We start from the raw sequence: 14,331 nt of genomic DNA on the forward strand, positions 1-14,331 counted from the left end.
AGCCATATACACTTGTATCAATCGTATATTCTCTGGTGGCACCTAATGGAGTTTGGAGAATTGACACAATGACAAAAAGACACAGCGTCTAGTAATACAACGTTAGTGGAATCGTGTGTGTTGCAGGGAGGTTTTAGAACAGCAGCAAAAAAAAATGGACTTGTGAAATACCTGCCAATATTTCGCAATATGATCCTGACGTAACTGTAAACGAGTGTATGGTCTTTCCACTCACATGACCATCTGTACCTGGACAACTGCCCGAGATACAGTACATGTATATATTGTTGTCAAGTGCAGGGGCTCAGATAGTTGTATGCTTTGTGTCCCTACCGTGACTGCTGGAACCATATATTGGAAGATATAACGGATTATTAACAATAACGGGTTGAGTGTATGTAGGCTACATCCAACAGAATTGCCACATGCAGGTTATGGCGAATATACTGTGTTTAAAATCCCCCCAAAAAGGGGTTAACTCTTATTGGAACAGTGGTTAGCGGGTCTTGCCTACAGGCTGGAAGACCTGGGTTTGAGACGATGCTGGGAGACCCGCAAGGGATCTTACACTGTCGCCATTCACTACAATAGTGATTTAAACAATTCTCACACCTTCTTCAGATGCTTCCAGAGTTGTAATGAAATACCGTGTTGAATACTGTCTTTTTCAGGCATGTTGATGGTATTGGGTGATGGCTGGCCAGATGCTATTTGGTGTAAGTTGTATGACTGCTTTGAAGTCAGTGCTTGGTGTGAGTAAGTGCACTAATGAGTGCGACTTTTGTTTAGCCCACAGTGTATGCAGAGATGTCAACTTGGTGTATATCTACTCTGATTAGGTCGTATTCTAGCCTAGGCCCTCTGTAACAATAACAAGTGTGTTTGCCATAGCAGCATGGGATCGTAGTAATATTTGCATTGGGTATGGCATACATATTTGGTAAAACATGTACTTGTGCTGTAGCAATAGTGTAGCCTCGGTTTTTGTATAGTACTTTGATTCTGAATCTATATTGAGTCATTATTACTGACGGTACCTCTTTAAGGCTTTTATTGTGAAGAACTTAATTATTCCCAGAAGTTACCTGTGTGCGTCCAGAGGGTAAGAGAAGCGCTGATGTTGATGTAATTCCTACTTGGCTGTGAGAACTAATACAAGATCAAGTATTTTACCTGTTGTAACCGTGAGTTACTTAATATAAAGACCCACAAGTCCTCTGGATGAGATTGAATACAATATCCACGATCAAGAAATTAAGTTTACAATAGCACTGGAGTTTGTAAAGTTCTAAGTATTTGTAATGTGTAATGTAGGCCCATACATATATGTACGTCTCAGTATTGCTGAGGAGAATTACAAGTTCTGTCTATTGATGAGGGCTGAGGCCAAGGAAACAACAGCAACTATGGCAAGAGAGACATGATACATTAGCGTCTTTGGGTCATGTCCCACCTATAGCTGTTTTAATTTTCTTTCTGGCAGTAGCACAGACTTTAGCTGCGGTCAAGTAGGAATTGGATACAGTTCAGCAGTGGGTCCCTCCTTATCATTTGGGAAACAAGTAGCAGTGAGACAAGTAGCAAGGATAGCAGGGTTGAAGTCAATTCAAATTGAATTCAGTCACATAGAGAAGCATTGAGTAAAATTGGAATTGGATTGGAATTTCAGTTTACTTCCTGATTTGACTGAATTGAAATGGAATTGAGCCCAACCCTGAAGGGTAGTATTTTTCACTATCCTTTGAAAAAGAATGGTTAGGCCTGCTAGAGACGGTCCGCAAACTCAATCACTCAAATTTTTTATTTTAAATGTTAAGGAACATGAGGATGGTCATGTGAACGAACACAACATTATAGTCATGTACCTGTCCAAGGTAATCGCAATCTTTCACTGTCACAGTCTTAAATGTGTGTTTCATTCCAAATGGATGGCAGGAAAGATCAGTCCCTGAGATCGATGTGTTATTTCCAAGATATACATTTGTACGATTGTTTACTAAAACTCAAATGAAAACGAAGCATTCATTGGGTGGGTATAGCATTCATTTAAATGTCCATTGAACAACAGGAAACATCCCAGCTTGTGCTGATAACATTAAAAAGCAGCCAAAACGATAGATATTCAGTTGCAATGCGTACACAGTATCTACTACAATTGAATATCTATAATTCTGACAGATGATACTTAGTCAAGGTCAAAACACGTCAGTGGATTATAATTGTGTAATTATATATATATATATATATATTATTGTAACACTTTATTTAAAGATCCTGATATGATCATGATATGTCACTAATTAATGTATTTCTTAACATATATTTACAAATTCCTGTAGTCAGATACAGTGTAAATCAAGAACAGAAAATGATGCACGTGTATTTACTTCATGGTCAACTAACTAGGTAACAATGAAGATAAGCAATTTTTTAAATTGCCTTAAAATTAATTATTATAAAATGTTTCGATAGAACACTGGATTTAGAATACTCAAGTTGGTGCAGTCTTCAGTCCAGACGCATTTAGCCCCAGGGCTGTAAATCCCAGCAAATGTAATTGTGAAAACCCAGTTCACAATGGTATACTTAGGTTAGATTACTCGTTGGTTATTACTGCATTGTCGGAACTAGGAGCACAAGCATTTCGCTACACTCGCATTAACATCTGCTAACCATGTGTATGTGTGACAAATACAATTTGATTAGATTAGATTTGAAACAGAAATGTACTTTTCATAAAGCACTATTTTATCAAATGGTGTACATTGTACTTGGATTTGCACATCACCCAGTGTAGTGAGTAAATGTACATAATTCTATGGATTTACGGTATGACTTGAATGTGAATACATTCAATGCTATAGTATTCACCCCACATTTTAATCCAACATGTAGCCAAATCAGCACAGTAATTAATAAAGCCACACTATGCACCATTCAGATATTCTGATATTATTCAGATATTCTGTTTAGAATATTTGACTTGCGTTTCATTGGTTTGGGTTCCTTGTATCTTATTTTGGGCCTAAGCTGTAGTGTTGTAAAGTATATTACAGTAACACTAACCTGTACTGGTTTCAGTCATTTGAAATTTGTGTAGCTTAAGCTACTGGTTTAGTTTACTGTTACGACACGTACTGTATACTTCAGTACTGATTAACACTACTGACAACTATGGCCTATTAAAGGAATGGGTGGATGCCTATGAACAGGAAAGAAAAGTAATACAGTCTTAACATACATATTTTGTTACGAAATATATATATATTTGGTCCTCTCTTGCAGGTGCATTGAAAAAATTGAGAACAGACATTCAGGCTGAGGCAGGTGCTTCCTTTGGTTAAAGTCACTCTAGAAATAATCTCATGTTTCCAATACTGTGCAATCGAGTGTTAATTCTTCATAATGAGATACAAGGATTCCCTCGTTCAGACTTTCATAAACATGACTAATAGCTCTCTCTCTCTCTCTCTCTCTCTCTCTCTCTCTCTCTCTCTCTCTCTCTCTCTCTCTCTCTCTCTCTCTCTCTCTCTCTCTCTCTGTTGATCAGTTTTCTCCATTCAAAGTAAAACTGAGATATTGTGTTTGACATTTGGTCCTCCCTCTTGTATTTCCACTTGGGTTGTCGTTTTTAATTCCAGCAAACGTACGTCAGCTTATGACAAGGTTTTCATGACAAAATATAATTTCACCTGATTCACAACAAGTGTTCAATGTGGTTTGCTAAAAATACCCTATGCTAAATTATTTTGGCAATTGTTTCATTACTATGACGTTTCAGTCATGTTTCAGTCATGTTTCAGTCATGTGACCTTTTCCTTATTCACCTGCAGAGAGCTAAAAGCTCTCTAGAATATATTCAAATACAGACAATTAGATATGAGTTGCCTTGATTTCAACACTTTGCTATGCACTTTACTGTAAACATACATTGAGTTGGAATAAGTACATACAGTGGGGCAAGTTGTTTTCAAGCAGGACACTTGCATCAAATGAATCATAACATTTTACGGCATGAAAACGTCAAAGCATGCAGACCGGGGGGATAGTAGAGAAAGAGAAAGAGAAAGGGGGAAAAAGATAAACAGATAAACAAACTTTCTGGGATAACGGAGGCAGTTACGCAACACAGGGGTTTCAAAAGGCCTTGAACAAAGTTTACCTGACATGAATTGTGTATTGCAAAAAAAGGTGTTTTCACAATCATTTCACAAAATGTCACACATCTGTTTTTCTTAAGCCTCTCTTTCCACTGACATTTAACTGTTATTTCTTTAAACACAAGAAAACAACGGAGTTCATGTATGATTGAAAGTGACAGAAAGCTAAGGGAACAGTACCAGGTACCTCCCCATCTGTCTTGGTCACAGCTCTCTTCATGTCTCAGTTCGACACTGCCTTCCGTATCAAATATGCAACCAGGAGATCCAGTGGCCGAATGGACCATCAAACACCTGATTACACCTTTCTCTCTCTTTCTCCTCGCTTGAACACGCTTGTGTGCACAGAACAGGGGTGATGCTAATGGGAAAAATTAATTCTGAATCAAAATCATTTTTCCTCTTCAGTTTGCCAGCAGAGAGAGGGATAAGGGGATGACTTTGGGTGAAGGCATGAGGGCGAGGCGACTGAAGAGGACCCGTTCTCTGTCTTTTTATACGCTTGTCAATATGTTTTTCACCGGGTCAAATCCATGCGAACTCACTCCATGAGCCCAGCCAATGAGGGCCTGATGTGAATACTGATGCGCCTTGATGAGAGAGAGAGAGAGAGAGAGAGAGAGAGAGAGAGAGAGAGAGAGAGAGAGAGAGAGAGAGAGAGAGAGAGAGAGAGAGAGAGAGAGAGAGAGAGAGAGAGAGAGAGAGAGAGAGAGAGAGAGAGAGAGAGAGAGAGAGAGAGAGAGAGAGAGAGAGAGAACCAATGTATAGGAAAGAGGAGGACATCATAAGAGGAATCAGGGATGTCTCGAAAAACCAATCACCCCCTCTTTTATCCCTTCCCCCCACACTATCTCTCATTCTCTTTTTCGGTAATGACTTTGTGTGGTGTGTGCACAACACCTTCAAATCGTTAGGTCTCTGACTAACGAGGGAGTCCTCACTTTCAGGTGTTTTCCACAGGAGATTTTTTTGGTCAATTTTTTATAATGTTTTCTCATTCCCATGCTGCATCAGAAAAGGTAATTACAACAAACGTTGAATGTTTGGGAATCTGAGACAACGTGTATTTCTGTGGGTCAATGCATAACATATCTTACTGTATTTGAGTTTTGAACTGGTTTTGCAGTCTCAAATTTTTTGAGTGAGGATGATGATGTCCTTGAACCATTAAATTTTCGACAGAGGTCCTACGCCTAACTTCTGTATTGATGCGTAGAGTGTTAGTAAAACCGTTCTCAAAACCTTTATACATGCAGCATTCTAAAGTCCTACCAAAAGGCCCAAGTAGGGGATAATTCAGAGACCAGGAGTGTTCAACCCTTTTTTCAGTTAATCTCAGAACAGAGCACGGCAGACAAAGAGAGCATGAAAGAATGCAAACATCAGAGAGAGATGAGACGTGAGTGACTTGTTTGTTTGGTGCTTGTTGTGGTTCTTGTCTCCAAACCACCTGCTGCAGTGCTTCTCTAGTAAAGGTAACTCTTCAGTTGAAAAATGGCTTTAGTGGCCATAGAACATGAAGTAAAATGTAGTCAAACACACATATTCCATGGTGCTAGATAGAAAACAGGTTCTCGTTAGAAAACGCTATGATCATTCTTGCCCACACTCAAAGGTATAAACACATTGTGAACCTTTGTCAGATCTACTTTTTTGTCCTTGCCTATGTATTTCACTTAGAAGATGGTCTTGAACGGTTAGACAGTTTTTTTCTGTGTCATTTAGCAGACTCTCTTATCCAGAGCGACTTACAGGAGCAATCAGCGTTAATAAATGCTTTTGCTCAAGGGCACATTCGACAGAATTTTCACCTAGTCGGCTCAGCGATTTAAACCAGCGACCTTTCAGTTACTGGCCAAACACTCTTAATCGCTAGGCTACCTGCCGCCCATGTTCTCTTTCCCATAAAGACACAGTTAAGCCAACATACTATTGAAAATCCAAAACAATTGGATTGAACGTTGGATACTTTTTGTTGTTGACTTTTAGGCTGTCGTGTCTTTACCAAGACAAGTCTTGAAATGCCTTTACGTGGACAAGTTACGCGAGCACATCTCAAGTTTATCCCTAAACTTCAGCTCTAAGAGTTAGTTTCATATACAGTAACTTGTAATGCAGGTAGTTAGGGACACATAGATTAACAGGTGGTATATGGGGTTCTGGGGTTCTACTGTAGTTTTGAGTGCACACATGATCCCACTTTCTGCAAAGCTATGTACTAAGGAGGGTATATACAGCATGGAGAGGCACATGTGAAGTGAACACAGGTGTTTCTTCACCCGAGACAACGGTTAGAACCTGCTAGGCTTTTAAAAAAAAGTGATCAAATAGGGTACGCACTAGATTCAAGGGATATATTGAACTTAGTAAAACATACAATCATAGTTGTAGAGTGAAACAGAAAAGTGCCATCAAGCTTCATCTCACTATATTACATTTAGTAAATTTTTTCAACTTCATTGAGGTACCATCGATGAATGATTATGCATGACTCTTTGCATTTTTTTGTATTTGAAAGAACATTTTTGTTATTGGTTATTTTTTTGTTATTCTCAATGTGGAATGAGGTTCCTACTGTAGGAGATTGACCTCACACGGGGCACAAATTGTGCAAGGGACGCTCCTTACACGGGGCACCAATTGGATAAGGTGCGTTATGAATTGCGAATTTTGAGTAATATACATGAGTTTGGAATCATTGTGAAGAGGATGGAAGTCATTTTATTATCTTGTAAAAGTTGTGACTCTGGGTAGGAAATTGAATATCATTAAATACATTGTTCAAGGTGTATGTATGATTATGAGTAACAATAGCACAACTATATGGTCAATGTTAAATACGTAGCGTATTGGTGCAGTCGCATCAAATCTGTGGGAACATTTAAAGACGCAATCTACAATAGTTCCTGCTGTTCAATGGTCATTTAAATGAATTATATAGTCTACGTTCAACTGCTCTTATTCATGTAGCCAATCTTGTGACGTTACCGTGTTGCTTTTACCAACAAAAAAAACAATCAACCAAATCACATGAAATGTGAATTCTTCTTTAAATGATTCACTTGTTCATGTGTGGAAATGTAGGCTACAAATCTGAGCGTGTGTTTGTGGGGAAATTATTACATTTCATAACCAAAAATGGTCTGATGGTGGTCATTAGAATAAGGATGGATTATGCGCTTTCAAAATGGATCGTGCTAAATATGGTGTTATCTTTTTCAAGGATTCAGTACCACAGATTCATTGGCCAGGTCCATTTGTCTTTCAGTGGTCAGCTTTTTGGATGAAGCTTTTTCAGAGCATTCATGTAATCTCTTAAATGTGATGCTTTGTTAAACTTTGTATATTTCAAAGGCCTACTAATCTGATTCAGGCCTATAATCGGTACACCTAGTTAACCTTTTACTGCAGTGGGCTAAATCAGGGTCACACAGAGTGTTTCTGCGTGGTCTTGAACACATCTACTTTGAAACAAAAGCACACACCTCACACACAGGGTTATCGGCTTAAAAAAGAAGACACCTGCGATGTATTCCATTTTGAGTTTGCATCCCAATATTACGCTTTATATGCATCACAGAAGACTGAAATAAAATGAAACCGTTTGTCATAGAGACACCGGATTTTCAGATTTTTTATTTAAAAAAATGAAATTATGAAAAATATGAATAACATAATTTGACTGCAGGAAAGTGCTACACATATATATATATATCTATATATATTGATGTCAGTTTTGGTAATTTTACTGATTCAATAAACATGTGCTGCAGGCACCCGGTTTCATGTTTAAACTGTTGTTTGGCTATATATACAATGAAACAAGAGAGATACGTATTTGTGTGTGTTTCTAGATTGCTTGTTTCTCTCTGCTGATTTATGTTCTGTCTAATGTAGATGAAACCTGTGACCGAGCAAAACATTTGTAATTTTATGGCCCGAGCGAAGCAATGTAAGGTGAACAACGACTGGCAGAAGTACATCAAATTGACTGACTATTGTTGACATGTGGGTTAGAATAATATTAATGATGATGATAACAACAAAGAATATAATAATAATGGTCCAAATAATAACTATTACGTAGCCTATTTTGTTACTACCGGCTGTTACTGAGCTAAAATGCTAGCGAAAAACTTTGCTGACATAATCCACCCTTTCTTCAGCCAATTAAAAATATCACTGCTTTGGTCTTAATGCAATTGACCAATAACTGTACATTTCCTGATTCCTTTTAGACCAATCAGTAGTGAGGGAGGTGCAACAGGGTTTAAAAGCAAAGGTGTTTCTCTGAAAATCAACATTTCCGCCTGGCTCTTCATCATTGGCGAGGGACTCTCAATGCTATCCGGCCGAACGTAAGTATAGAAAAGGATGTTAACTGAGATGCTAGATGTAATATGGTATAATAGCTCTCGATGATCATTGAATTGTGGTAAACAATGTGAAAGTATGGATGTAGTAACTCTATTAATCATTGTTATGACTGCTCGTAGTAGACCACCGAGTGTCTGAATCAGACAGCTATCTTAACAGAGAAAACACATGTGGGTTTCTTCTGCATTAATGAATGCAGAATATTGCACTTTCATAAAATGTTACATGCTGTCCTATAGCGTATGCCTGCTTTGCATTCACAGTAAAGTAAAACCTGTTAACTTAACCTTAAACTAGAATAAGAGAGGTAACAAGTGCGTTTCAGGTAAACGTTGAAATGGCGGTCAACCCAATGTATTTGTCCACTGATGTGTTTACCTGTCGTGCTACCACGGTAAATAGACATTTCATGGTTTCATTGCCATTGCATTTTACCACATTGCGCAGACATTTCATGGTGACTTTTTAATGTACCGTAAAGGCCCTCTCTGAACTGATGCTCTCACACCAGAGACACTCCTCTTTGCGCTAGGCCTATCTGGTCCCATTGAAATTAAATCCCCTGGTTTACAGATGTGACATGGCTATACACACCTCACATACAAGTCATGACGGTTCAACAATTATACTCATATTACTTATACTGTGGGGAAGAATGATTTAGTCCAATTTTACACTCCATCATATGTTTTGTACTGTGTACAATTCAATTGCAGGGATCAGGATCAGAGTTACACTACCTTAAAATGGGAGACAATTCTGTAAGATTATTCCTTCACCTTTTTACATAGACGGGATCCTGTCCTCCCTCCCCCTCCCTTCCCCTTCACATCCCCCTCTCTCTTTTTGCTGTTTAACCTCCGCCCTGACCACAGACACGATCATCTGCTTTTCTGGGTTAACTGTTCAGGTGTGATCTCTCTCTCTCTCTCTCTCTCTCTCTCTCTTCCTCTCTCTCTATCACTTGTCCCCTCTCTCTCTCTCGCTCTGTCTTGCTGTCCTCTGTCTTGCTCTATCGCTTCTATATAGCTCTATACCTCCTCTTCCTCCAGAACCTCACTACTTGTCTCTCATATCCCACTGCCATTACTAACCTCAACAGACAGATAAGACTTACAAAGTTTGAGGTGAGGAATGGCCTACACAAATATTTCAAAACATTTCTCAAAACATATTTTATCTCATCATATAATGTATTGTACTACAACAATTTAACATAGGTCTAACAGCTGGCCTGAATTAAATAACATTTTAGTTACACAAACTACTGCCTGATATCTCTATCTAACTTTGATCTTAAAAACATGTAAAGTAATTTTTATAAAGAGAAAGGCAAAAGGGAGACTCATTCCCCTGTCCTTTAGTAGCAGGAGATGAAGTAGAATGATGAGGTGAGGTTGTCGTGAAAAGAGATAGGAACGACGAAGGCCAAGATGAGTTTCGCCATCTTGATGAAGGCCGAAAAGTCAAAATGCTTCCAAGCTTTTTAGAATATTTTTATGCCACTTAAAATAAAGGAATTTTCATATAAATAAAAAGGAAAACTCCAGCACATTGCTATTTTTTTTTTTTTTTTTAATGGTTTCAATAAACCTTCATCTGGGTCCGTAACGACTGGATATATATTTTCCCCCATACACCTGCTGATACTTATTTGGGTGCTTATCAGTGCATTCGGAAAGTATTCAGACCCCTTCACTTTTCCAAATGTTCTTACATTACAGCCTTATTCTAAAATTGATTACATGTATTTCCCCTCATCAATCTACACACAATACCCCGTAATGATAAAGTGAAAACAGGTTTTTAGAACATTTTGCAAATTTATAAAAAATACTTATTTACATAAGTATTCAGACCCTTGCTATGAGAATCGAAATTGAGCTCAGGTGCATCCTGTTTCCATTGACTATCCTTGAGATGTTTCTACATCTTGATTGGGTTCCACCTGTAGTAAATTCAGTTGATTGGACATGATTTGGAAAGGCACACACCTGTCCATATAAGGTCCCACATTTGACAGTGAGGTTGTCCGTAGAGATCCGAGACAGGATTGTGTCGTGGCACAGATCTGGGGAAGGGTACCAAAAATGTTCTGCAGCATTCAAGGTCCCCAAGAACACAGTGGCCTCCATCATTCATTAAATGGAAGAAGTTTGGAACCACCAAACCTAGAGCTGGCCAAATTAAGCAATCGGGGGAGAAGGGCCTTGGTTAGGGAAGTGACCAAGAACCCGGTGGTCACTCTAACAGAGCTCCAGAGTTACTCTATGGAGATGCGAGAACCTTCCAGAATGAAAACCATCTCTGCAGCACTCCACCAATCAGGCCTTTATGGTAGAGTGGCCAGACGGAAGCCACTCCTCAGTAAAAGGTAGCCTGCTTGGAGTTTGTTAAAAGGGATGTGAAGGACTCTCAGACCATAAGAAACAAGATTCTCTGGTCTGATGAAACCAAGATTGAACTCTTTGGCCTGAATGCCAAGCGTCACGTCTGGAGGAAACCTGGCACCATGCTGGCACCATCCCTACAGCATCATAGGGGTGGCAGGTAGCCTAGTGGTTAGAGCGTTGGACTTGTAACCGAAAGGTTGCAAGATCGAATCCCTGTGCTGACAAATATCTGTTGTTCTGCCCCTGAACAAGGCAGTTAACCCACTGTTCCTAGGCCGTCATTGAAAATAAGAATTTGTTCTTAACTGACTTGACTAGTTAAATAAAGGTTCAAATATAGTCATTCTGTGGGGATGTTTTTCAGCGGCAGGGACTGGGAGAATAGTCAGTATCGAGGGAAAGATGAACAGAGCAAGTACAGAGAGATCCTTGCAGGAAAACCTGCTCCAGAGCACTCAGGACCTCAGACTGGGGTGAAGGTTCACCTTCCAACAGGACAACAACCCTAAGCACACAGCCAAGACAATGCAGGAGTGCCTTCAGCCAGAGTTCAGACTTGAACCTGATCGAACATCTCTGGAGATGCCTGAAAATAACTGTGCAGCGAAACTCCCCATCTAACCTGACAGATCTGCAGAGAGGAATGGGAGAAACTCCTCAATTACAGGTGTGCCAAGGGTGTAATCACTTGGGCCTGTAATCCCTGCCAAAGGTGCTTCAACAAAGTACTGAAAATACAAAATACTTATGTAAATGTGATATTTCAGTTGATTTATTTATTTTTTGCAAAAATGTCTAATAACCTGTGTTTGCTTTTTCATTATGTGTGTAGGAAATGTGGGGAAAAAACAATGGAATCTTTTTTTAAACAAAATGTGGAAAAAGTCAAGGAATCTGAGTACTTTCCGAATGCACTAGTCCTATTTCACACGTGTGAATGTTTTTTTTTGCATATCCCAACTTCCCCTGAGACACCCTCAGAGAGTGGGGTCACGGCCAGGGTCTGCCATTATCAACAGCCACCCTGGAGCAATTAGGGTTAAGTGCCTTGCTCAAGGGCACATCGACAGATTTCTTTCAGTTATTGGCCCAACGCTACTATCGCTAGGCTACCTGCAACCCATATGGTAGCACTTGCCCGGGTAGCAAGTTCCCTTTCTAACACACTATAAAGAGTACCTTGATCCTTGAGTTTTATTTGACCAAGATAACAATCTACTACTAGTATATTGTTGTGTAGTCCTCCCCAGTAGACACCCTTCTGTCTTCTCCACGATAACGTTGGATATTATAACTGCCAGCTCACGGCAGTTATAACTGTGTTTTATTATGCACATATTCGTAGTTTGGTGTAGCAATTCTACAATGTTAGATTCAGTAGATCATGATCATCCCCTAAGGGGAAATCGTTTGCAGCGCTAGTTGCCACAACACACAACACACAACACACGACACAGTTGAAACCTGATGAGCACTTTGGATGCGATTATATTACGTTCTTTAAATTGCTCCTGATAACTCTATGCTACCTTTAAGTGCACATCCCTGTCACGACAGCCCAAACTGTTACATTCGTCAGGAGCTGACTGTACTCCGTTCACACACAGGTTAAAGCATTGAGATGAAACGAGAGTAAAAGGTGCAGAATGCTTCAGACAGAAATTTTGACAGTACCCACAACACACCTATGACTAAAACGCACACACACACACGCACGCACACACACACACACACACACACGTTCACACACACGCATGCATGAACACACAACACAGAAAACAGAATAAACAACTACCATAGACCACACTCCCAGTGTACGACTGCCATTGTGGTCTTTTTTTTCTTCCATCAAGCGTGGAGAAATCCGCCTTTCGTGGAATAGAGGAGGAAGGGAGGGGGTGTGTGAGTGAGCGGGGAGGAGAGGAGGTGAGGATATGGATACGAATCTACACTTCGTGAAATCAGGGTCCACCACAGCCTCAGCATTCGCCCCCTCTCTCTTCTCCCCCATCCCTCTCTCTTTTTTTTGTGTCTCAACCAAAGCCCACCACAAAGCTACTGCTTTTCTCCCTCCACCTTTCTTCGTTCTTCCTCTTCTTTGTGTCTGTCTCTCAACTTCTCTAAATCAGAGACCACCACAAACCCCGTCCTTTTTTTTTTTTTTACTCTGACAACCAGAATCACTGTCATGTGAATGGGAATCAGTCGGGGTTAATGTACTCAAATTTCAGTCAAGTAAATGAAATCAATTTAAAATGTGAATCAGTGAATTTATCTAAATGCATGTGTTTTCAGTGGGTAAAAGATGGCGTTTACAGTACATGACGAAAGGGAGGAACAGAAATTGGGTCTCTTCAATTACAGTTATTGCTGACATCAAAATACCGTGATACTGTAGGATATAAAAAGTATAGCTATATGTTATTGTTTTACCTTTTATATTCCAAGAAGAAGCGATACTACTTGATGTGAACTGTTGGTTTGTTTCCACAGTATTTGATCTTGGATGACAGGAAATACATGACTATAGCAAGTCGCCTTATTCAGCTTTTGTTGCTCTTTTGTTTTCAGGAGAAGGTACAAAATGAAGTATGTTTCTGGATTCCTTTCAATCATTATTGCTTTGTTCTTCTCCTCAACAGGTAAGAGAGAATTTTCTGAAAGTGTTTATACTCTAGGTTATATTATATAGCAACAGATACATTTCTGTAAAGGTAACTTACTACTTGGACATAAAGTATATATATATATATCTTGCCTTCTGTGTTCTCCCTCAGGGGCTGAAGATGTGGTGGTGTATGGTCAGGTGGGAGGGACGGTCACACTCCCCATATTGAAGTGGGGTTCAGAAAGGGTGTCGGTACAATGGTACTTTGAGATGAACACCCAATCTATAATATCCCGCAACTACCAGGGTCGAGAGACGAAAGGTGAGTGAGATTAGTGCTAGAGGGTATCCAGCTTCAATCAACCGTGACCTTTTTTTGAGCCAGAAACATATTGAGCAAAACAGTACCTGATAGTTGGCAGTATTTTTTATTTATTTTGTATTTTTAACCGGATTTTGACTAGCTTATAATTTGAGGGTTGCTGGCGTCAGAATATCAGGTGCCTACTACTGTTGTTCTCTTGAGCACTTAACCCATGACCTGCTCAGGGTTACTGCTCCGCCTCTGCAGGTAGCCCTCTGCTACTTCCACGTTCTCAAATGTTTGTGTGGTGTCCAGGTGGGTTGGGAATAATATAAGACAGCAAGAAGACACATTTCTCATTCACACTACTACTACTACTATTAATCACTTGATTATTGACATGCAGCTCCACAGTGGGAAGACAGGCTGTCTCTGTCCAAGACGGACTTCTCCCTGATCATCAACAACATCAGACTGGAGGACTTCAAC

The 14,331-nt window shown here is 39.6% G+C and overlaps 1 protein-coding gene across 1 annotated transcript in view; it reads left to right on the forward strand.

Moving 5' to 3' along the window:
- Positions 1-8,405: 8,405 nt before the first annotated feature.
- LOC129857756 (T-cell surface glycoprotein CD4-like) overlaps positions 8,406-14,331 on the forward strand; it is an 11,097-nt gene continuing 5,171 nt past the window's right edge. The window contains exons 1-4 of the mRNA XM_055926297.1: positions 8,406-8,518; positions 13,502-13,572; positions 13,708-13,860; positions 14,249-14,331. The exon at positions 14,249-14,331 is cut by the window's right edge and continues 73 nt beyond it. Of these exons, the coding sequence (XP_055782272.1) occupies positions 8,502-8,518; positions 13,502-13,572; positions 13,708-13,860; positions 14,249-14,331 (324 nt within the window). The 5' untranslated portion in view covers positions 8,406-8,501. The remainder of the gene's footprint in view (positions 8,519-13,501; positions 13,573-13,707; positions 13,861-14,248) is intronic.

Source organism: Salvelinus fontinalis, chromosome 6 (assembly GCF_029448725.1).
Source record: "Salvelinus fontinalis isolate EN_2023a chromosome 6, ASM2944872v1, whole genome shotgun sequence".
Lineage (NCBI taxonomy): Eukaryota > Metazoa > Chordata > Actinopteri > Salmoniformes > Salmonidae > Salvelinus > Salvelinus fontinalis.